The 24491-nt window shown below is 41.8% G+C and overlaps 1 protein-coding gene across 1 annotated transcript in view; it reads left to right on the forward strand.

Moving 5' to 3' along the window:
• Nucleotides 1-24491, forward strand: part of MFRP (membrane frizzled-related protein) — a 153744-nt gene that overhangs the window by 82061 nt on the left and 47192 nt on the right. Inside the window, exons 5-12 of the mRNA XM_078683938.1 lie at nt 1231-1468; nt 2656-2786; nt 3900-4025; nt 8491-8567; nt 13464-13612; nt 15254-15384; nt 15787-15921; nt 19868-19995. Coding sequence (XP_078540064.1) covers nt 1231-1468; nt 2656-2786; nt 3900-4025; nt 8491-8567; nt 13464-13612; nt 15254-15384; nt 15787-15921; nt 19868-19995 — 1115 coding nt within the window. The remainder of the gene's footprint in view (nt 1-1230; nt 1469-2655; nt 2787-3899; nt 4026-8490; nt 8568-13463; nt 13613-15253; nt 15385-15786; nt 15922-19867; nt 19996-24491) is intronic.

Here is a 24491-nt window from a genome sequence, read left to right on the forward strand (position 1 = left end):
GCCGCATGATAGATTTTAAGAGCTGACCTATAATTTGCTTTATGCTCAGGGTTATAATTTGACCGCCAAATTCGTTCCAATTTTTTGCAGTTAGATTTTTCAGAACGGAGGGAATCATTAAACCAGGGTGCCGGGGGGTAATGAATTTGAGATTTGTTTTTTTGTGTAGGGAGACATGAGTCTAAAGCAGTAGTTAGCCATGATGTAACCACCGGTAACTCTTTGATAGTCAAGTTGGAAACCGAGGGTTTGGAACTGACAAGAAGAGAGTTTAATTTGTTTAGATCTAAGCGCTTCCAGTTCCTGCTAGCTTTGTGAGGGGGGTCAGGCCTAAACGGAACAGCTTCACACGTTTTGATCGAGAAATTAACAATAAAATGATCAGACCAGAGGACAGGGATAGAGGATTGATAGGAAATGCCAATCAAGTTGGAGATGATAGGATCTAGAAGATTACCGGCCTTATGAGTAGGGTCGGAGTTAAAGAGGTGCAGATCCAAGGCTTCAAGATCCTGAATAAGTCGTTTCGCAATGGCACAAGAAACAGAATTAAAATGGATATTCAAATCCCCAACAATGGTGAAGTTGGTAGATTGTGCTAAGAAAGGGGCGATGAGATCAGGAAATGAAGCGGCCCAGCAGCTAGCTGAACCTGGCGGGCGGTAAATCAGGGTGCCAGTTAGGGTGAACTGAGGAGAAAGAGTTAATTTAAATAGGCCAGCTTCACAGTCTGGAAAATCTAAATCTTGCCAACTTCCTCCCTGCAGGCCTCACTATCAATCATCTAATACAAACAATAAGTCTTTCTCTAACTAACTAGAAACATGATAATGCTCCTGCAGAAGGAAAAGTTAACACACTTGGACAAATTTGAAATAAAACATTTTCAGTCGAGGCATTATGCTAAGTTAAACTTTTCTGAATATAAATGAATGCAAATTACAATATGACATACATACAGAAAGTGAAATAATCAATGTCGAATGTAAATAGGCACCACGTGGTTACATTAATTGATTAGAGCACTCCTGTGAATATATCACTTTAATGTTTGAAATGAATATACTCTGCTGATTTGTTAAATGTAAAACAGGTTAATGAAGCTAAACCACACTTTGGATATAAATGTTGTATATGAGTATATAAATGTATAAGCATGATGTGTAAAGAGAGAAGCCTAAATTATGCTGCTCCACTCCTGATGCTTGTTTTTATTACTGTTTTTTTTAGTTTGTGGAGGCACATTACGGAGCCCCCAAGGCTCCTTCAGCTCACCAAATTTTCCATTCTCTTACCCACCAAACCTGCACTGTCTTTGGCGAATCATGGCGGACGAGGGGCAGGTCATTCAGCTGAAGATCGAGACGTTGAGTGTGGAGGGGTTCGGAGTCTGTCTCCTCGACAGGGTGGAGGTCTCTGAGGAAGTGATAACAGCCCAGGGAGTCAACTTCTCCCAAGAGATCGGCAGGTACAGAAAATATATATGGTTACTGATTTGTAGAGGACATCTGTCTGTGGTTTTCCAACAATGGTGATCATTAGGTGCCAAAATACGTCATGATGTATTCAAAATCAATGTGTAGTCAAGTTATGATATAAAGATAATCAGCGTGCGGACAGTCGTGTCATGATGTCTTGATATAAAGAAGGTCAGCATGCAGGCTTTCATGTCATGATATACTGAAGATTGGCCAGTGTCCAGGTGTTTAAGAATATGCAGAAGATCATCAGATGGCCTGGTATGTCCATGCTATACTAAGGATCTGCAAGAAGCCAGTCATGTCATAATATATTAAAGATGAGCAGGTGACTGTCAGGTTATGACATACTGAAGATCAGTATGCAGCCAATAATGTTATGATATACTGAAAATCAGAAGGTGCCCTGTCATGTCATGATGATATACTGATGATAACCATGAGGCTCGTCATGTCTTGATGTCTTTTTTTTAAGCTGAGCAGATTGATAGAGGTCATCATAACGGTAATAACTGACACATATGTTTAACCCATAATTTGAAAGTGAGATTGGGATTATAGATAAGAGCATTAGATTCCATTACATTAATTCACAGTGAATTGTTTAAGTGGTCCACAAATCTTTTGAAATGTAGAATAGTTTTATTACAAAAAAACTCTTCCAGGTTTAAAGTTTTTTTTGTGTTTTGAATCTATGCCGCCTGTGTAGGTGATTGTGTGGCACACCAATGTTGAGGAAATACTGGCCTAGCTATCAATGCACCAACAATCATGAGATGATGTACATGAGTCAGTGAAGTTATTTCAAAGGCCCTCCCAAACAAGGCTAAGCATAGGTCGGGGTGCACTAAATAAAGAGCGTGCTTGTCTAAAAATGTTGTTAGATACTAAAATAAGGATTGTACATATATAGGATTGTTGTGATTTCTTAAATGTTGTGGATTCTTAAATAAGGAAAGTGTGTGTCTAGGAATGTTGTGATACACAAAGTAAGCAGTGTATTTGTCTAGGATTGTTGTAATACTCAAGATAAGGATTGTGCTTACCTTCAAATGTTATGCATTACTAAATAATCCCTGTGTATGTCTAGGACTATTTTGATAATTATAGAAGATCACATTGTTCTTTAGCTTGTCTTTCTGGAGAGATTTCACTGCATCTTCCTTCCACTCCACAGGTTTTGCGGAAAAGTTCCACCACCCACAATCAACACCAACTACAGCCGCCTCCGTGTGACCTTTATTTCGGACCAAAATACAGGCGCAGCAGGGTTCATGGCCCGGTATCGCATCATTGCACCCCATGAAAGTTAGTGTCTCGTATATACAGAACCGAATAGTCTCCAGTTAGACAATAGTTTTGTCTTGGTTTCTCCTCCAAATTGGCCTTCAACCTCTCTCTTGAATTTAATGCAATGGTCACAGACCAGATCGGAGAGTGATGCATCCCTGGATGTTGTCCAAGCTAACTGTATTGAAGGTCCTCATCCTGCGCCTAATTTGGGAATTTGAGTGTTTTCAGTTGATTTTAGTGGTTTGCATGTAAGAATATAGAGCATTAAAATACAATAGCTAGACTAACGACTACCAAAATATTGTGAAGGTAAGTATATACAGATAAGCAAAGATTTGCTAATCTTAACGCCACATCTACATACCTTGAAGATCTATAGTAGCCAGCTACAAAACACCTTGAGATTAGAATAGTAGATTCATACTTAACTATACATGCTAGGTACGATAATATTGTACCACAATATTTTAAATATCATATTCTGTTGCTCAACCCTTTGGGAGCAAAAATATATAATGTTAGACTACAGGCTGACATTGAGGATAATCTCCAGAGGTCGTGCACACAGGTCCCGATGGTAGTATCATTGTTTGACCAAAGATGACATTAGTACACCACTTTTTGATTTTCTGCGTTCATAAATCTAAGAACGTAGGATGGATTTGAATTTTGGCACGCTCCATTTGGGCTTTCCTTCTATGTTCCCTTCTCAGGCTACAGACAGGGCCGAAACCCTATGTATCTGTGCATCAGACTTGCATATTGAGACCCTATGTGTACAAAGCCATGGAGCAGTGTAGACAATCGGGGTAGAGGAGTGATACACTTTGTTGCTCAGGTAAAGAGTAAATGGGAAAAGGAGCCTTTAAGGATTGGACTTGAAACACTCTGGGACCTTCCAACATTAAAAGATTGTTACTTTGGATTCAAATGGAGTGGTCTTTCTAAAAGAAAAAGGGGTGCTGTGAGTGAAGATCACACTCTGAAGTGGGTTTGTTCATTTCAGCCCTACATGGCTGATCTCAAATCATGGTGGGTCTCCGGCAGTCTGGGAGAGTTTCAAACCACATGCTGAATGGCTTTGACTGTGATGTCCAAACATTTGTTTTTGACCCGGTGTCTCTGTAGGGAGTTGTTCGTGGGATGAGTTCCTCTGTGACAACCGCCGCTGCTTGCTCCTGGGGGTTATCTGTGATGGTTTCCATGATTGTGAAGATAGGAGCGATGAGGCCAACTGCAGCCTAAAACATAAAGGTGAGACTCTCACTAGACCCTAAACCAGAGGTCTTCAAACTTTTGTAGGTTGAGCCCCCCCAGTTGAATTTTTTTAGATGTTGAGCCCCCCCACCACCTGACAGAACTTTTTGGAATCTGGTACACTACATAATCGACTGCCACGTGCATATCACAGGCCACATTCGGCAAATAATGTTTAACACAATAAGAGTGTTTAGTAAACTGCAGGTTTGTGAATGGGTGTGGTGAAATGACAGAGGCTTATTACACAGCTCAAAACACAATTTTCCAAGATAAAATGTGCGCAAATTCTTTTACTAGGATGCTTTGTTTTACCCATGACCTAGACTAGTAATAACACCACCAACATAAATGTGTGGACCCGTTTTGATCTAAAATTGCATGAAACTAAAACATTTCTCTGCAAATAGTAATAGACTCTCTCACGCCAATCACATTAAAAAGAAATGAAACAAAACTGTATTTACAAGAATCTGTTTAGGAATTATTCCAGGCCATCAGGGCAAAAACAGAGCTGTCTCTATCAAGTGAACCCCTGAAAGGCTGGATTGCAGGGCATGTAAATATGTCCTTTTGTAATTTAGGACAAAAACCTTGATGGAGCACGACATGCCCATACTTGTGTACAGGGGCGCAACTAGACACAAACTTCGGGGGGGCTAACACTCCCATCCAGGGCTGGCCCTAGCACTGGTTGCACATAGTGCAACGGTCTGTTTTGGCGTCCCTCCCCCATTTCCTCCTTCTCCATGAATTTCCTCACTACCACTCACCAACAATGCACCCCATCTCTCTATTGCACCTTTCTGGCAAACATTTAATTTTTTATAGTGCTACTCATAGTTTACCCACACTCATTTCTTTGATCTGCATGGTACACATTCTTTGTAGCAGGCACATTAAACCTCTGCGCTGTGTGAGTGCATGGTGATCAGAGTGAGTGCATGGTGATCAGTGTGAGTGCATGGTGATCAGTGTGGGTGCATTGTGATCACTGTGAGTGAAGGGTGAATGGTGCGAGTGCATGGTGATCAGTGTGAGTGCATTGTGATCGCTGTGAGTGCAGGGTGAATGGTGTGAGTGCATGGTGATCAGTGTGAGTGCATTGTGATCGCTGTGAGTGCAGGGTGAGAGGGTGAATGGTGTGAGTGCATGGTGATCAGTGTGAGCGCATTGTGATAAGTGTGAGTGCATTGTGATCAGTGTGAGTGCATTGTGATCAGTGTGAGTGCATTGTGATCGCTGTTAGTGCAGGGTGAATGATGTGAGTGCAGGGTGAATGGTGTGAGAGCAAGGTGATCAGTGTGAGTGCATTGTGAGCACTGTGAGTGCAGGGTGAATGGTGTGAGTGCATGGTGATTAGTGTGAGTGCATTGTGATCAGTGTGAGTGCAGGGTGAATGTTGTGAGTGCATGGTGATCAGTGTGAGTGCATGGTGATCAGTGTGAGTGCATTGTGATCGCTGTGAGTGCATTGTGATCGCTGTGTGTGCAGAGTGAATGGTGTGAGTGCATGGTGATAAGTGTGAGGGCTTTGTGTTCGCTATGAAATCGAACGCAAAGGAACAGGACTGTCTGTTCATTTGCTTTCGTTTTTAGCAGAGACCCTTCCTCCCACTGCAGCTGAAGCAGCCCAGCACTACCAATTAACCCCCTCCTGGGAAGGTTAACTGTTCGCTCTATACATGACAAAAGCACAAGTCATGCCTTATCTATTTCCCCTCCCTCCTCCAGCTCTCAGTTATTGGAGCTCACAAACAAACATTTGAAAGGGGTGAAGACTTGCATGCTCGGGACAGTAAAAAGACTCTGAAAGGGAAGATGTTAGTGTGGAGTGCGCCTGAGATGGTGTCGCGCCCCCGCAGGGGGGCACGCCCCATAGATTGAAGAACTTTGCCCTAAACAGTGGCATGTCCACCATGCATAGACCCATCACAACCAAGGCCACCATTACTAAACCCTCAGTGGAGTTAAGACCAACCTACGTTGACATTACAGAGTTACATTCGCCCTTCTCTTGCCAAGATGCTCAGAAGTGCCAAGGCATCTCAGCACAGCCAAGGGTACCCTAAATAGACCTTTGTGAGAGACAAGGCCACCCTGACTTGGCCCGAGGAATAAACATACATAAAACCTCTTCAGAACTAGTACCAACCTGCTAAACAGAGCCAAAGGTACCCTACCTAGATATTGGCAGATGATTGACCCTCAGCTGAGCGAAACATACAATGCACAGTGTTTTCTAGAGCCCTAACCCCACAAGGACCAATGGCAGGCTGCCAAAGCATCCAAAAGAGACAATATCAAAGTGTCCCATGGTAATCATCCTTACACAAAAACTCGCCGTAGAATGTACCAGAGCCAAGGCCAGCCTCTCTGACCCATGTGCAGCTGAGTCAAGCTGACATGCACAGTCCCTTCCAGAGACCAGGGCCCACCACAACTTAGATCATCATGCCCAGATCACCAACCAAGCCAATCCCCACACTCCTCAAAAACACAACAGAGCCACCCCAGCCCAGCTCTGTCCAGTCTCTAACCACAACTATACTATGAGCAGAGCTAAACCCATCATGTTTGTACTACGTCAGAGCCAGGTTTACCCTGAGTAGACCGTCATCAGTGATATGACCTCCTGCCTACATGGCTGGAAGAGCTAAAGTCCTCCTATCAGAACAGCCACAATTTCTAGGATCTCAGAGAGGCAGAGCCACAGGAACCTTGCCTAGAGCCTCTGCAGTGCCAACCCCTCTGTGCCTAGACTCCACGAGCACCAAGGCCACCCTACCTAGACTCTAAGCAGCTCGAATGACACCCTGCCTAGAACCTCACAAAGCAAAGGCCACCCAACTAGACTCACCATAGCCAAAAGCGCTGTGTCTAGGCCCTTGGTAAAGGCAGGGCCATTCTGTCTAAACCTTCTGAAGAGCCAAAGCCAGATGTCTAGACTCTTTCCAGAGTTAAGGACAAGTCTTGGCCAACATGGCAAGAACTTCAGGTGGACTAAAACCACATTGTCTAGACCTTATTTTGAGGCAAGGCCACCCTGCCTAGATCCTTGTAAGAGGCAAGGTGGTATTTCCCAGTCTATCAGTGAGTCAAGGCTGCCTTACCTAGAACCTCGATACAAAAGGGGGTGTTGATGGACGGAGCATCTGAACCAATCAAACACTCACACCCAGTCAACAGATCTGGGTTGAATCCATCACCGTTCTTTAGCCCACTCTGCCACCCCAGTTCAGACATGGCCATATGCAAATCAGTCTGACCCTGTGCCTCATGGGAACAGTCCAGCCCGAACTGCCAAGCCATGCCTTCCCTGAACCGGATTCAATTACCTAGAACCTCAGCAGACCTAAATCCATGCTGCATAGACTTCTTCAGCACCAAGGCCATCTCACTAGACCCTCAGTAGAATTAGGGCCTCACTTACTGGATCCTTGGCAGAGGCAAGGCTACCCTCCCTAGACCCTCACCTGAGCCAAGGGCACTATGTCTGTATCCTATCAGAGCCAAGACGACCCTGCTGAGGGCCCAGCAGAGTTAAGGTCAGTGTGCTTAGACTCTATGGATAGCCATACACTGTCTAGATTTTTGCCAGCAGCATAGTCGTCCTGTGGAGACTAAAAAGAGGCAAGGACACCCTGCCTAAACCATCAGTGGAGCCAAGCAGACACTTCCCAGGCACTTGACAGTTCCCACCAGAGGTATGCCAACCCTGATCAGATCCACTGGAGCAGTGGTCACTCTACAAAGTCCCCAACAGAGCCAAGGCCACCATGCCTAGATCATAACCTGGGATAAGGTCACATGCTTTGATCCTCAGCAGAACCAAGCCCCTCAGCGGAGCCAAGACAGCACAGTCAATCCCTCTATGTGCAGTCCCTTATTCTAAGGTAACACTGACTGGTAAACAGCCATAACAACGCGGGCATTACCCCACGCTGCTATTACAGCGCTGCTTTTACAACCAAGTCATTACAACGACTTGCGCTGGGGGGCGCTGTTGGATAGGGAATAGTTACATTTTCTATTCCAACACCGTCCCTACTGTACCGTGGGCTGGAGTTGGAATAGAAAATTAAACTATTCCACTATCCAGCGCTTACAGCGCAAGTCGTTGTAACGACTTGCGTTGTAAAAACAGCATTGTAATGGCACGTGGGGTAAAAGCCCGCGTTGTAATGCCATACAACCCACTGACTAGACCACCAACAGAACCAAGTTGAGCCAGCCTAGAAATCCACCAGAGTTAAGCCCAAACAACCCGATTGTGACTGAAAACTCCACCCTGCTAGGTACAGACCTTTCCACCCAGAGCCAAATCTACACATTGTCAATCCTGATTCCTTTGTTTAAACCTTATGTCTCATAGCAGGAATTCTGTAGCACAGAGAGTGTATCAGTTCTATGTAGGGGATGCTTCGTGGCTCAGGCCTAACTAAGTGTGTTTCTCTTTGCAGAATGTGGGGGATCTCTAACCAGTCTGAAAGGGGTATTCTCCACTCCAAATCATCCCAAACCATACCCCCATCAGCAGGTGAGTGTGTAATTGAGGTGCCAGTGGCTAGCTCTCTGTGTACGTGGCAATGTACAGAAAGCAGGAAAACTGGGTGAGCAATGAAGCTGGTATGTGATTCCAGGCTTAGGGTGCTATCCATTTTAAAATCCAGATTTACCAGTGCAGCTGAATACATTTAAGGGAGAAACTGACTCAGTTACTTTCAGGTAATCTTCTTTACGATGAGTCAAATTCTACATACTGCTTTAGGGGTATACACTCATTAAAGACATGCTAACATTGTTGCCTCTTTTAAACAATGCATAACCAAAACCATGTTATTATTGCTCTCACCTCTCACTGGCTATAAAACCATCAATTCCTCCTAAGAGCAACATTTCATTGTAAGACATAGTAAAGTTGATTGCTGACCCAGTGTTATGGTATTAACATGTTAGGTCATTGACATTTTGTGTAGCATAACTGTAGAAGAGTGGCTTGTTAAATTGTGTGGTTGTGCAACCTCACCATGTAATAAAGTCAGAAATTCCGTATCAGGTCCAGTCAGGTTCGTTTGTAAAACATTAGCTCAGTCCTGGGTAGCTGTGGCTCAGAGCAATCAGCCTTTTTCAAAGGAACAAGTGTAAAGCATTTAGAAGTACAAAACAGTTGAATAAGAAGAAAACACAACACAATAAAAATAGACACCAATTTATAAAAATAGGTTGTATTTTTATCTTTAAATTGACATCTCAATGACAAAATCCCACTGGATGGTTCTAGAGATATACATTTTTAATTAGGATTAGCCAGGACAAGCAACTTGGAAATGGCTGCAGAGGCAATCTTGAAGTGACCAACTCCAGCAGGAGCCAGTTTAGGGACCAATAAGTTTGAGTAGGACAGTTATCTCACAGTCAAAGCAGTCTCTGGTCCAGTTCCAGGCTCTATGGGTGACCCGCCATGGACTTCAATGGAGTGGTCCTGATGCAAGGGATGCAGGATGCTTAAGATGCTCAAGGATGCTGAGGATACTGACCCAGTGTCATGGGTTTCCCTGGAGTCACCCCTCAGATCATGAACACAGTTGGGTGACTTTGGGCATAGGGGTTAATGTCCCTCAAAGTCTGGATGCAGTCCAGCAAAAAAAAAACTGTTGCCACCAGTTACAGCAAGACCAGTGGTTACCTGTAACAGGCAGTAACTTCCCTTCTGGGAAACCAAACTGCACTACGCTGACACTATCGGGTCTAACAGATTTGAGTGCAACTTTTGAGGGATGGGACTTGGTCTCCCAGGTTGAACTTCGGCAGCCAGCGGTGATTCGGCGTTCCTCACTATCAACCTGCCAAGGTAGGCTTCTTCAGGTTTTATTGGCTTCTGGCTGTACTAGAGAGGCAACCAACTGACTCTTGATGTCACCTTCTCGGGTCTCTCTGTGGCTTGGGGATGACTTTTAGTCAAGGGGAACTCCACAGGCCCAGTCCTCTCTTTGGTAGCCCAAGGCTCAGCAGGTTTAGTCCAGTCTTTGGCACATTCTGTCTTTGCTGGGTCCAGGGAATAGCAGGGCAGTCCTTTGGTCCTCGATCAAATACAGGTTTGAGCTGATGTCTGGGTGGCCGGGGTGCTTTGGGGGATGCTGTTACTACTAGCCAATGGGCTATCAGGTCCCCTTCTGTCTAGTGACGACTCCATGTGAAATTTCATATAATCTAGCCCAGAATGCACAATTCTGCCCATCCCCAATATGGCAGAACCCTTCCCTTGGCATGAGGTGCTCCCTTGCCCATCCGAGAGGTGTGGTATCTGGGGGCTACATGCCCACAGAAAACTGGTTTGGCAATGGCTCCCCCCTCTGTGTCCACAATGACAGCCTGTCTGTTTAAAACAAAAGAGCAGCCCCTTTTGTGTGTGACTACCATTTGCTCTTCAAAGGCGGCCTCCCCTTTGAAACTCGCCTTTTGGCATCCTACCCTGTTTGGCTATCATGCCAGGAGGAAGTCACACCTCTTACAAAGGCAGTCCCTTTCCTGGGTGTCATTCACACCACTCATCCAGAGGGCAGAAGGCTGTCTCAAGTATAGTAGCTTGTGTGCAACTGTAAACGGTCACTGGAAATTTTTGAGTAACAATGTGGCAAGTTTCGGAAGACCTGCCACCATAGTTCACCTAAAGGTCCTCTAGAAATTAACTACACTACTGGAAGAGCCCGTAGGCAGCTAAGGGTCCGTGCAGATAAGAGCGGTAGGGTGGTAGGGTCGGGTTGAGGGAGGGATTTGACAGGCGACCACAAAGGAAAATTAAATAAATAATTAATTTTCCCTCAGCGTCATGTCAAAATCCCCCCACCTGGCCCCACCGCTCTTACCTGCATGGGCTGCTGCTGCCGATAAGCTAATATATTCAATACATTTTTGCAGTTACAATCAACTGTACACACCACATTTTTGATGGTTTCAAAATTGTTCATTAACACATAAACAAACTGTAATACACTACATGGTACATTATATGCTAACCAATGTTACATCACATTCATTTTGGATTAGAATGATTTCTCAACACATAACACTGTTATGTACAACTTGTATGTAGATCCCAATGCATTTTGGGTGATTACACCCTTCTTCAGAGGCTTCAGAGGCGACCAACACAATGTCCTAACTTCCTCAATGAGTGAGTAAATCGTTGATGCTTCTTGTGTGGTACATGCTTTGCTTTCTGCCTGGTCGGCCGTAATGTGCGCTATATCTTCAAAAGACATGTTTTGATAGGAGTGCGGGGTAAAATGTGTGAGCAGAAACCTATGTAAATTTTATTATTAAGGTATTATCCTGCATTCCAATGTGATCCCTGTATACCTTTTAAACAAATTGTCGGTGCTGCTTCATGACGGAGCCTGCCCATCCCCGTTATTATATGTCTTCCACCCTAGTTCACCTAAAGGTGCTCTAGAAATGAAGCACACTACTGGGGGAGCCTGTAGGCTATTATATTCAATACTTTTTTGCAGTCAACTGTAAACATCAAATTTTTGATGGTTTCAAAATTGTTCATTAACACATAAACTTATTGCTATTCACTACATGGTGCATTATTGTCCAACCAATGCTACATCACATTACTTTTGGATTAAAATTATTTCTCAACACATAACAGTTACAGATCAAGACTTGTATATAGATTCCAATGCATTTGGGTGAAGAAGGGTGGAAGCCAGTGATATTCGGAGGCGGTGGTTGAATCTCAAATTTCCCAGCTAATTAAGCAGTAGGCCACATGGTGACTGTGTGAGGTAACCAAGGTTCAGGATGGACTATTCCCATAAGCAGAGTCAGTAATGATTGCACAAGGTGGGCCTCTGGAGCTGATGTAGAGTTTGGTGGACAGGTACTCTGTTGCACCCTTTCCGCCAAACTCAAAAGTGGTTTTGAGTCAGGCAAAAAGTACGTTTTACGATGAAGGAGTAAAATGTACTAGGTCAGTGTAAAACATCATCCGACGGTCCGATAGAATAAGCGCTATGAGAAGTAAACCATCCAACCATTCATCCTATTCAGAGTGGACGGTCAGTTGAAAAAAAGAAAAATACCTCACATCATGGGAGAAAACTGGTGTGAGGGTAATATGTTTTTTTTTCTTCAAAAACAATCTCCCACCTTGGGATTTTGTTTTTGAAAAATAAAAAACTTTGGAAAAGTTTGACGGCCAGCCATTATGTTTGATGGAGTCACCCCTTAAACTTATCCTACATTGACAGGAATGTCAGTTTCTGACAATTTATGGAGATGTCGGCCAGGCTGACGAACATCTCTAAATTTGGCAGGCACTGTTAAGGCCTTCACCACCCTGCCTACCTCTACTCCATTTAAAAAACTCCTGAAACTGGCCCTCTCTCTAGAGTGGCAAAGTGAAAAAAACTGTGGTTTGGAATGCTACTTCGAGGGATTGACAGTGGTTTGATTGCTTGCAAGCATTTGCCCCATCACCTTTTGGGTGTTTGATGGCCAGTACTATGCCTGGAAACCTGACACTGGCATAGTTTTCAGCCTACCACTGCATGTGAAGAGGAAATAACAAATAACGATATTTCTCCTTGTTATGCCATACTCCTTCAGGCACACTATTTTTGTGCAAACCCATGTCTACAGCTCTTTGTAAATATAGTTTTGCATCAAAATGTATGAATGGATGCACAGGAATGTCTATGCACCCATAGAACACATACCTGATGCAAAGTAACACAAGGCAGTGCAATTTCTTGAGTTGCATTACTTTTTCTTACCAAGCTAACCAAATCAACATTTGCATGGCTTTGTAAATACCAAAAAAGGGTTTTGTGTCTGGGTGCATCAAAAAGTGACCCAACCCAGACATGAATTCTTTGCAAATCTGGACCTATATAAGTATGGGTTAGCATCAACATCCATCGGTGAATGCACAGGAACACCGATGCACCACCCATGGAATGCGTACCTGATGCAAAGTAATGCATGGCAGCTCAATGTGCTGTGTTGTGTTACTTTGGCATAGAAAGCCAAAAAAATCAACATGTGCATGGCTTTGTAAATACCAAAAAGGATTTTGTATCAGGACTGTGTCAAAAAAGTGACGCAACCAGACAGAAAATCTTGGAATACCTGGGCCTAAATACATGTAAGTGTGTGATTAAAAAATATGAACAAATTAAAACCTCTTATTGAAATCAGGATGACCAGAAAAACAGACATAGAAGACCTGACTTAGGGCTCCCAGACTCAACTACCAAGTCAAGAATGTATTTATTTGGGGGGCTTCACACTCCAAACTAATCCCTTGAAGCTACGCGCCAGAATAAAGTCATACTATCTGTATCTTTGATGAGTCATTCCAGTGTCATGTGTGCAGTCATTCCGGTGCCATGGTTAATCTTACAATGATACCTTTTCCTTCCAGATTTGTATGTGGAGCATCTCAGTTCCCGAAGGTCATGTGATTGAGCTCCATTTTCATAACTTCAGCCTTGAGTCACAGAACAACTGCAACTTTGACTTTGTGGAGGTGCATGACAGTGCAGGGATTGGTGCCACCAGCCTCCTAGGCAGGTAGGAACATGTGTATCTCGGACAATAATCCATTCCATGGTCAGAGAAAAGAGGTCTTCTGCATGCGCACAGTATAAGATAGCAGTCTCTTGGACAGAGAGATCATTCCTATGTGTGAACCTCATAGTTATGTTGGCCACATCTCTCTCTTTGTATACTGTGAGAGCTTAGCCCCACTTAAACCTTTATCTTCAATCAGATGGTGTTTGTAGCACCTTGAGAAGTAAGAGGGAGAAAACAATCACAATTTGATTTCAATAGTGTAACCATTTTGGTCACACAATAATCCACTCGACAACTAAAACTGGGATTTGTAAAATGTAATTATAAATTTAGAAACAAATTGATATAGAGCAGTATCAACATTATCGTAAGGAAATACAGAACAAAGAATATGAGTCTATATGTCCTAAAGAGATTCACTCTATACAGCACAAAGCAGGCAACTAACTCTATAATGACATGGAAAATAATCAGGAAAAAGAATTGCGTATTAAACTGCATCAAATGATTCTCAAAAGTAAGCATGAGCAAGGTATCTCTCCCTACACTGCCTTAAAGGGACAACCCTAAACTAAGAAGCATTGAATAAAGGTGAAATTAGAAAGGTGTCAGCTGTAAGAGTCTTCTGCAGAAGGCACTCCACCCATGAGTCACGTAGCATAAAGCCACCCAAGCAGAGGCATAGATCTGCTCCCCGTGAAGTCCTAAGATGTCTCGCTGTCCCGCACTTAGTTCCAGCATAAAATATCAATTTAAGGTGGACAATCTCATGTGACTTTCTCTAGTACTTATACTGATTCCTGCACAAGTGGATACTTGCACCACCTTTCCCACATCAATAAGTTGCTACTTCATTTGTCCTTGGTCATTCTTTTCTTCCTCCATGATAACTCATCTCCTTGCTCGTTACTGTGTTTCTCCTTGCCAAACTTCATCTTCTCATACCTTGCTATCTAATGTAAACAAAACCCTTCTATGCTAACTAATGAAGCTTTGTCCACATCTGCAGTGAAAACAAAATACAAGCAAACGCATTTTATGTTGAAGGTTAAATACGAACTACATGTTAGATTTTAAACGTGAGCGTGAACTGAACCGTTTCTCCAGGCCCACTCTCATGTCAAATTTGTAGTGCGCAGGGTTACAGAATAAGTGTACATTTCTATGCAAATAATAAATGCAGTTCCTTAATATATGAATAAATTGTAGAGAATTGTGAAGATGTCATTCCAACTGTACCTGCATGAAAATAATTCTTGTTACACGTAAAAATGTTTAAACATTAGTCTAAATATTTACATTCTATTTTATTAACCTCACAATGAGACACATTTTAAACGTGAACTCCTCCTGTCACATTTATATGTAAATGTCACATAGACCTTTATGAGTCACATTCACTGCACACAATTAAAAGTCTCATCAATATTCACGTGGAGTAATTTAAATATGCAGTACTCCATTTACCCTCATAACATTATTCACACAGAATATATTCGAGTGCTGACTATGCATGATTATGATGCACTCCTACAGTATCTCAGAATGGGAATCAAAACTACACTGCTCAAATACTAACCTCCTCTCTTGTTCTCTCTTCTCTCCTCACTTTTCATCTCTCTCCCTCTCCCCTGGCAGGTTCTGTGGTTCTGACCTACCACCCCCTCTCACCTCCTCACAGCACTTCATGACCGTCCTGTTTGTAGCTGACGAAGGAGTCTCAGATGAGGGATTCATGGCTACATACAATGCCCGAAACATGACTGACCGTGAGTACTGAAGGCCCCATCCTATGGAAGCTTTAATGCAAGTAGCAAGCTTTGGTTTGGGATATGAGGAAGATCCCGGGAGAGGCATGGCTCTTTTTGTGGACCCAATGTTGGGAGATGGTATCTTCAGAGGTTGACTGGTCCATTCAGCAATCTGAGCTATGCCTAGTGCCCAGTGTGTCTGGGCAGAGTCTGCTTCATGACAGGTCTGTCTCTTAGACATTGTCCTGAGCTGGTATCGAGTGTGCTCCAGACCATGAGCCACACCTCATCAGTTATGGATATAGTCAATGTTTACACCAAGGCTTGTCACCCCCTGCACTCTTCATCCAAGTAACTGTGCAGTGTCTTCCTCGTGGGCCCTTCCAAGGTGGCATTAATGGGATTTCTCCTTCTCTTCAGACACCTGTGGCCCCTCTGAATTTTCCTGCGGAAACAGTGAGTGCTTGTCCATGCAGTGGGTGTGTGATGGCTGGAACGACTGCCCCGATGGCAGTGATGAGCATAACTGCTCCAACAGTTCGTACCCAGTATTTGGTATGTGGGCTCTTATCACCTCAAACTCCATTCTACAGCCTGCACCCTTCTCTCTTAACCAATCACCAGTAAAGCCATTCCTAAGCTTATCTCTTGATGTCTAGCTCTCTCTCGATGTCTTTCTCCTTTACTCTGAAATGTCCTCACCCTCTCTTGCTCCCTCTCACTATCCATGTCTTTCAACTTCCTTTTCACACTTCTGCTCCCTATCCTTCTTGCACTCTTTCTCTTCCTGCCTCTTTACTCTACCTCTCTATCCATCTTTCTCACTCTTTTTTCTTTTGTTCTCTCTTTAATGTCTCTCACTCTTTGCTTTCTATGTCAGGCTGTTCCATAATATTTGACCTTGAGAACCCATAATCTTTTCATAAATGGGCTTTGTTTGACCAGATGTGCTGTCGATTAGCACAGATTAGCAGCTGTAACACAAAGGCATGGTGGATCCTATGGGTATTGTGGACCATTGCTCTAATATGGTGCCTAATGCATAAGGGTTTTAACTTGATCCTGGGTTTAGTGGGGACCCAAAAGAGCCCTTTTAGCACTGGCTTAATGTGATCACATTCATGTTAGTGTAGACATATTCTAGCAGTAGGCTAATAGGAGGCTGATATAAACAATGTCACAGGAATCCAGCCTTCCCATAAGTAGAACATAGGTAATCCCTATTTGGACTGGAGTTTATTTTGAAGGAGTGGAAAGATTTAGCAAGAGAAAGTCAATGTTGGTTCTCTACACCACAGCGTTGACGTGTGATGTGCAGTTCATATCGAAATCAAAGATCATCCCATATTTTCTGACCTTAAAGGAAGGGTTGGGGAGAGAGCAGGTTAGAAGGCAATTTGAATGGAGGTGACTGTGACCCAGCCCCTCCTTCAAATAGGGCCTCAGTCTTTGCTTCTCTCAGAAAAAGGTGGCTGTCCTTCATCCAAAAGTAGGCATAGCCTAGACAGCCTACACGCTTTTCTCAAGGTGGACGTGTATGTGTGTATCTGCATGTCATCAATCTGATGATGGTCTAATTCTTTAGCCAAGAAAAGAATGTATAAATTGAAGTGAAGTGGAAAAGTCACAAACTCTCTAGTAGTCCACAGTGCACTTTAAAGAAGGCCGAAACTGAAGAGCCTATATGCATTTGTTGAGACTTATGGAGATAAAAATGAACAAATTCTTCCAGGTGCCATTCTTGAAACCCTTATCTGCTCCTTGAGCCTGCTCAGCAAGATAGTGTGGTCAACCACATCGTAAGCAGCTGAGTGTCAAGGAGGATTAGAGCAGCTTTCTGGACTTCGTCAACTGTGACAAGAAAATCGTCCCATGTATTAGCCAGCAACGATTTTGTACTTCGGAAAGATCAGAATGCTTATTTGGTGATCGTTAGTGTGAGGTTCTCTTCGACATAAAGTTGTCTGATTATTTTGCTCGGGTATGGTAGGTTTGAAATTGGTCTGTAGCTGGGCAGCATCTGAGAGTCTCTCATCAGTTTCTTCAGGATAAGTGTTATTATTATTATGTGTTTTGGGGGTCTGGCACTGTGTTATCTAGGAGAGAGATGTTAATTAGGATTGTTGGGTCAGCTTCGAGGGGTGGGATGGCTTTCTTCATAAATGCAGATAGGCAGCGTTCTACTTGGAGTTTGGAGGACAGTTGTTTTACTATTTCTTCTGATGAGGGGTTGAAGGAGGTCAGGAAGAGGAGGAGGAATAAGACATTGAAAAGATTACTGGATTGAGTTGTTGGAGCTGGATTCATGAGTTCTTTTGATCCTTGCCTCAAAGAGGTCCAGCAGATCTTCACAATGTTGCTGAATGGACCAGGTTGAACTTTTCAGTACTTCTGAGTTAAACATTTCTTGGAAGATGCTGAAGCTCTCCCCTGTCTGACTGTGGACCTAATTGATGTACTTGGCAAGGTGGGTGAGTTTTTGCTTGATTTACTGACTTGTGAAACCCCTTCTCTGAGTATTTCAGATAAGTTTGTCTGTTTCAAACAAAAACAAATGACTCAAGAATTGGGCATTTTCTTTTCATTAATGCTACATCACTTCTATACCACTTGTTTGTGATTTGACATTAGGCATTTGTTTTCAAGATGGTGTGGTGCCAGCTTGTCAAGTGTGGCTGGTATCTTGTTTTGGAAGGAGGTAAAGAATGTCTAAAATGCAAACAAATGGGACGCTTCCCATTTACGGATTTATAAAGATTGTTTCACTGTTCTTGATATTATTCAGATATTTGGTTTGACCAGGAATTACCTCCAACTTGGCATAAGGGAGAGGCCAATACTAGAAGCTTGTGAAAAAGGGTTGATCAAAGAATGGTTCCACCAAAACTGCAGCAGCACAGATAATAATTCATACTCGGTGTTCAGCGTGACTACATATTATGGCCTGCCAATATATATGGGACATACAGCATTTGAAACAAGCCCGAAGTGATCATGTTATCATTCAGCTGTGAGCATGGTAGGCTGCCTACCCACAGCGTAAAGTCTACCATGATCAGTGATTAATTTGTAAACAAGAAAGGGATGTTGCCCAAAGGTTTGGTGAGGAGCCAGAGGCTAATACAATCAAATGTCTGCACACCAAATACTGCGGCTCTGTGGTCTTTAATCCAGCACAGGCCTTTTTAATCCACTATCAAACCCTCCTTGCCCCTTTATCTCACTTTTGCAGGTTCCTGCTTTCTCAATTTCTGACTTGTTGCCATCTTTCTCTTCTTTTGTCTTTCTACGTGGTGTGCTTTTCCTTGTCTTGCTTGCAGTAAATGTAGCAGAAAAATAAGTGGCGGTCCCCAAAAATGAGTGCCAGTGGGCACCATCTGCAAAAGTTAAGTCTGCCCATGACAATGTTTTTGCTGGTGATTTAATGGAAATAAGTGGTTGTCCCAGGGGATTGTAGGGGTGGTGGATAATATAAAATGGGAATGAGCTATTCAGATTGAAAGAACATTATGTAATATACTCGTGAAGGAGAAATTCTTAAGGCTAGGGTTTTCATGAAGATCAGGGACAAAACATAAGCACTTCCTTTCCCATTCTTTGTTTTCCTGGATGATATTGAATCCAGGAGGGATCAGAGTATCGAAAGTGGTTATCGAATGGGACTCATATCTGGTGTTGGTCACAATCAGACTCTATTAGAAGGTCTGTTGTTTACAGGTCTTGTTTACTATGAGACTGTATATTGATGAGCCCGTTTAATGAGAGCATTTAGTTCTGTTTTAGATTTGGGAACACATGCTGTTGGGTGGGTAGTGAGCATAAACGTGTCCTCCCTACCAGAGAAGGAAATAAATTGAACAGGTCCAGATATATTGGGCATGAGTAGGTTGAGGGTAGCTCCATCATGTACTTTGTAATAGGCAATCATGAGGATTAGGAAGAACTGATGTTGCTCTCTCGGCCTATCTGTTTCTCTCTTTCACTATCCCTCTCATCTCTTTCTAATCCTCTCTCTCACAGACACTCTCCAACTCAGTCTGTCTGTGTGTCTTTCTTTCTCTCCCTTTCTCACTACTAGTTTCTCCTTTATTCTTTCATTGAAGCATGATCTCTACCTCCCTCTCTCTCTCCCCTCTCTCTCTCTCTCTCTCTCTCTCTCTCTCTCTCTCTCTCTCTCTCTCTCTTCTCTCTCTCTCTCATCTGGAAGCCCACCTCCACTTTTCTTTCTCTTATCTAATCTCCATAACACTGCTTTCTCCTTCTCACTCATCTATCACAATCTCTCTCTCTACCCCTGCCAGGCTTCTCTTCCTACAGTCTTGCTCTCTGTATTGCAGATGGTTTCACTCTCTGACTTGTTTATCTGCTGTGACTCTCCGTGCTGCCTATTCTTTCTTTATTTTTCAAAGCTCGCATTTCAAGCAGCTGTCCATTCATTATGATTGAAATGTTCTACTCTACACCCCAGTATCTCAAAGAGCCTCTCTCGCCCTGCCTCCAGAGGTGTCCTGTGAACCGGTGCAGCTACAGATGTGTGCGGGGCTCAGCTACAATTCTACGTCCTTTCCCAACATGTGGCTCAGCATCCCTGACCAAGAGGAGGCATCCAAGGTGCTCAGGCATTTTAAGGTATGTGCCCAGCCCTGTAGCTCTCACACTCTTCTTGGCCCCCTAGACCTCATCGAGATCCACCCTATGCCACACCCTCACCACAACTCTTGATAAATTCCAGACAAAGTGGAGGCATCTAAGTTGCTCAAGCATTACAAGTAAGTGAAATCCTAAAGGTACTGAAAGTTGCATCTTGGTAGCTTTTGTATGGTCATGAAAACGTCATTATGCTTCTTGAGGCTGTGATGATTCCTTATAGCGTGTAATTCATAGCTGGAATATCCTATATAAAAGTCTTCATATGGGCTTCTTAATCCAAGCCTTTCAGATTGGAGCCCCAATGTGCCCCAACTTGTGTCCACACAGATCTCCTTAAATGCTCTATAGGGATAACTGTTCTATGAAGACGTAGACAAAAGTATACATATATAGTGGACATGAAAACCTGTAATGCTGCCAAAATTAATAAACTGAACTGCACATCCCTTTTCACCGTGACCTTGCATGGGGGTGGGAAGTGTAAGAGAAGAGCCTAATTCCATATCATTATTAACAACAAATTAGCCTTGAGTGGTTGGAATTCTCTATATAATTTTTAGAGACTCACAAAGCAAATGTAAGGTTTGTCACAGTATAAACTGTATAAAATTGTTTTCAAATAAATGATTTTGTTAACCAGATAATCAAATTAAGGGCTCAATTCCTCAAAATGTGTGGAAAATTGCTATTTAGATTATTACATTGTACAAACACAATGTACACTATCATAAATTGTATAATGTGTGTTGTTAAAGATATTTGACCTCATACATGTGAATGTTCATATGTTTTAATTGTGGATGTAATTTATGATATTGTACATTATGTTGTACATTATATTATGTGGGAATATAAAACATGTTTGAGGTTGGAAAGAGTATATGGAAGGGCGAGATGTTAGCTAAGGTTAAGATAGTATCTTTATTATGAAAACTAGAGTCACTCAATGTTCTTAAGAATCAGTTCATTAAATTGATGTATTCATTTACTAACACTGTTCTATAAATCATGGACACTAATATTATCAGCCGATCTGTCACCCAACACAGCTGTCCACAGACGTTGGCCATTCACTGTGGGATGTAGACAGAAACACTGGCCACAGGTAAAGACAATCCAGCAGCCCATGGCCTTTGTCAGTGCAAAGAGGGATCACCTGGGTGTATGGACAGGTACTGTGCCTATGCGTGCATGTGAGAAGGGGCTGTCACAATTCTGACACCGTAAAAGTTTACCTCAGCAGAACTCCCACAGTTTGATGAATCAGAGATGGTGTAAAACCTCAGTCTAATGAGGCAATGTGCTCCTGAGATAAGACACCTCCCAAAACATAAAAAAAATCAGTAATACAATAATTAGGCAAACCTGCCCACTTAATAGCTGAGTTACAGATCAGTGGAATTATTAGAAAGATTTAAAAAGGCGAAACAGAGTAATTGACATAACGTCTATCAGCAAATAAAGCATTCCAAAGAAGAGCAGAATCTAAAATATACTAAACCCCAAGAGGGAAGCAAAATTAAAAGCTAAACAAACAGCATCCCTAGCAGCACCTAAGGCTTCAGGAAAGTCTCCTGGCACATCCCAAAATCAAGAATTTATATACACTATTTATTAATAGGAAATCAATAAAACCAAAGATTCATTATGGTATGATCAAATGTGGTATATCCTCAAAAAATCAATGAATGGTTATATTATGTGTCACATTTCTTTAGTATCTAAGCGCTATCCCTCTACATAAACAATGATTCTGCCCACTCTATGCTGATGCTACCCTGAAGTGTTGTAACAAACTAGATACATGAACAACAGAAATCTATTATTGAATGAGTAGGGTCCAGTGACTTAGTAGAAGGACCGTGAAGTAAGGTTACAGTTTTGTAGAATGAGGGAAGATTAGTCGAGACCAGTATGAACAATGCCCATGGAAATAACCAAACATGACTCTGTTTGGCTGTGTATTACAAAAATGACAACTTGTGAAATGTGCATGTGGAAGACAAGGGAGACATCAATTTTGAACAAGTGGCTGCTAGGTCCAAATAGAGGCCTAGTTAACAAGGGTCAGAAAAATATATTTGTAAACATCATAGGAAGTTTGTTTTAACGATAATAGTACTATATCAGTGTATATTTGTGTAATCATGTATAAATCCACATTCTGCATGTTGGTATAACTGCACAAAAACATAGTTGCACAAAAACTCCCTAATAACTTCTCTCCTCTGATTATTTCATATAATCACCAAAAAAAATCATAAATAATTCCAATTAGTCCATAATTAGAACACAGTCTGCCCCACTTTCTGCTCTTCAGGTCAATTCTTCCATCAATGTCAGCTGATTGTAAACACAATCTCTGGCACCCTACATTTCAAATTATTCCCTTTTCATCTTTGACAATCCTCTTTTCTTTCATATACACAGATTTTTAAAATAAATACTCAGAAAATTTGAATAAGAGAAGCAAAACAATTGTGCAAATCAATACAATGATTACATGGGTAAAAACAACCTAACCATACCCCCTCCCAGACTATCGAACTATTGACCAAACTTACTAAACCCCTTTTCTATCTCACTAACCCAGGAACCTACTGTTTCTCACAGCTCTGCTCCTCTAAGGTTTGAACTTCAGTACAACATTTTGATACATATGCGTTAATAAACCTATTGTTATCGGGTATTAAGTTGCAGCACTCCCTAACATTCAAAACCCTTCAACACTACCTTCCTTCGAGAGAAGAATTTCAAGTGCTATTCGGTTTTGCATAATCATCGCCTGCATTGGGATTAGTTGAGAATTAATCTGCATTAAGACACTGGCAGTATTAGAACCAAGCAAGTCGTCAAGCATAGACAACTGTCTAATTTTCACATCACTCATAGCCACACCTATAGATGGAATCATAGCTCCTAATATATCTAATGCTATTTGTCCAAACCCACATTTCACTTGCTTTAAACCAACATCATCATTAATTCTATTCATAAGGTAGACTCTAGGAAACACGAAAGCAAGGTATCAAGAACCCACTGAATTATGAGGCACATTGAAAAAAAGTCTTACTACACACATAATACATCCCTTTAAAAGGTGGTTCTTCACCAACTAGAAAATGACCACTAACAATATAACCTCTCACACTCAATTTCACCCACATATTCACTTGTTAACTCCTGTAGTTTCACAGCACACCCACCATACACAATTCACCCTTTCATGCTTCATTCTCAATCTCGGATGCAAATTTGAACACCTAAATTCTTCCTTGTTCTTAATCTACTCTCTTGTCTTCTTTTCATCTTTCCAATCTCTCACAATTTTCACTCTTCTGTTGTTATATTCCCTAAGAAACTCACACTACTCTTTACCTAAATTGCACACATACTCCCTTTTAGTTGTATTAGTATTATTGTTAATTTGTGCAACTGTATTCAGTAATGTATCATATTTTAACCTGTCTTCAGCATCTTCGTAAATAGGAAGGTTTTCCAGCAAAACTTTGAAACCTTACAGATAAGACAATAGAAACTCTTATTTAATAAATATGCTAATAACCACACTACAAGTGAAACCATAAGACCTGCAGAAGAAGGGAAAAAAGTACACACAAAATAATCCATAACCCTCATAATAGCCACATGCTCACCCAAAATTGTAGTATAAACATTATCATTAAATCCACTAACTAAACTTCCCTTATGTATCAATGTATTGGATCCAACATCATTATGTACTTTAGTTAATATAACGTCTATGGGGACATATCCCACCGAAGAATGGAGGCACAGCAGTATAACAACTAAAACTATAAGCGTCATTATTATGGAGATTAAGCCAATAATATTGCAACGTTTGCTAAATGCCATTTCCATTGAGATCAAAAACAAAAAGGAACTTAGAATTCCAAACATCAACAAAAATGTTCTTTAAAAATAATAATAGAAATGTTTTTTTTTCTTTTTCGTAAGTAATCAAAATTTTGAATCAAAATAAACTTCAAAAGGGACATTTTTATATCCGCTCTTTTAGTTAAGTTCACATCATTCATATTCTCAAACTCTCTTTTTCATCTGAAATCTTTGCAATGTTCTTACTAATTTCACAACTGTCAGTCTTTTCTCTCAAAGTTCAAAGTGGATCTTCCTCTTTACATTCTTTTTCAAAAATGAATTTGCAACAGTTTATTACACTGCAGTTCTATATCCAACTTTTCTTCTTCTTCAGACACAGACTCTCATTCAGGTGAAGCACACTTACTATTTTGGAATTCTCTTTCTTACTAGTCTTTTAGCATCTGGTGACCAACTCTTACTGTTCTCTGGGTCGATTCCAATAGCTTCAGACTCTTCTTTGATTTAATTTACTCTTCATTTTGCCAGTGTTTTCTTTTCAGGTTCACTTTACTGCCTTTGCTATCTCAACTCTTGCATATTCTTCACTTGTGACTATTGCTAAATTTTCTTCT

The sequence above is a fragment of the Lissotriton helveticus genome, chromosome 3_1, assembly GCF_964261635.1.
Source record: "Lissotriton helveticus chromosome 3_1, aLisHel1.1, whole genome shotgun sequence".
Lineage (NCBI taxonomy): Eukaryota > Metazoa > Chordata > Amphibia > Caudata > Salamandridae > Lissotriton > Lissotriton helveticus.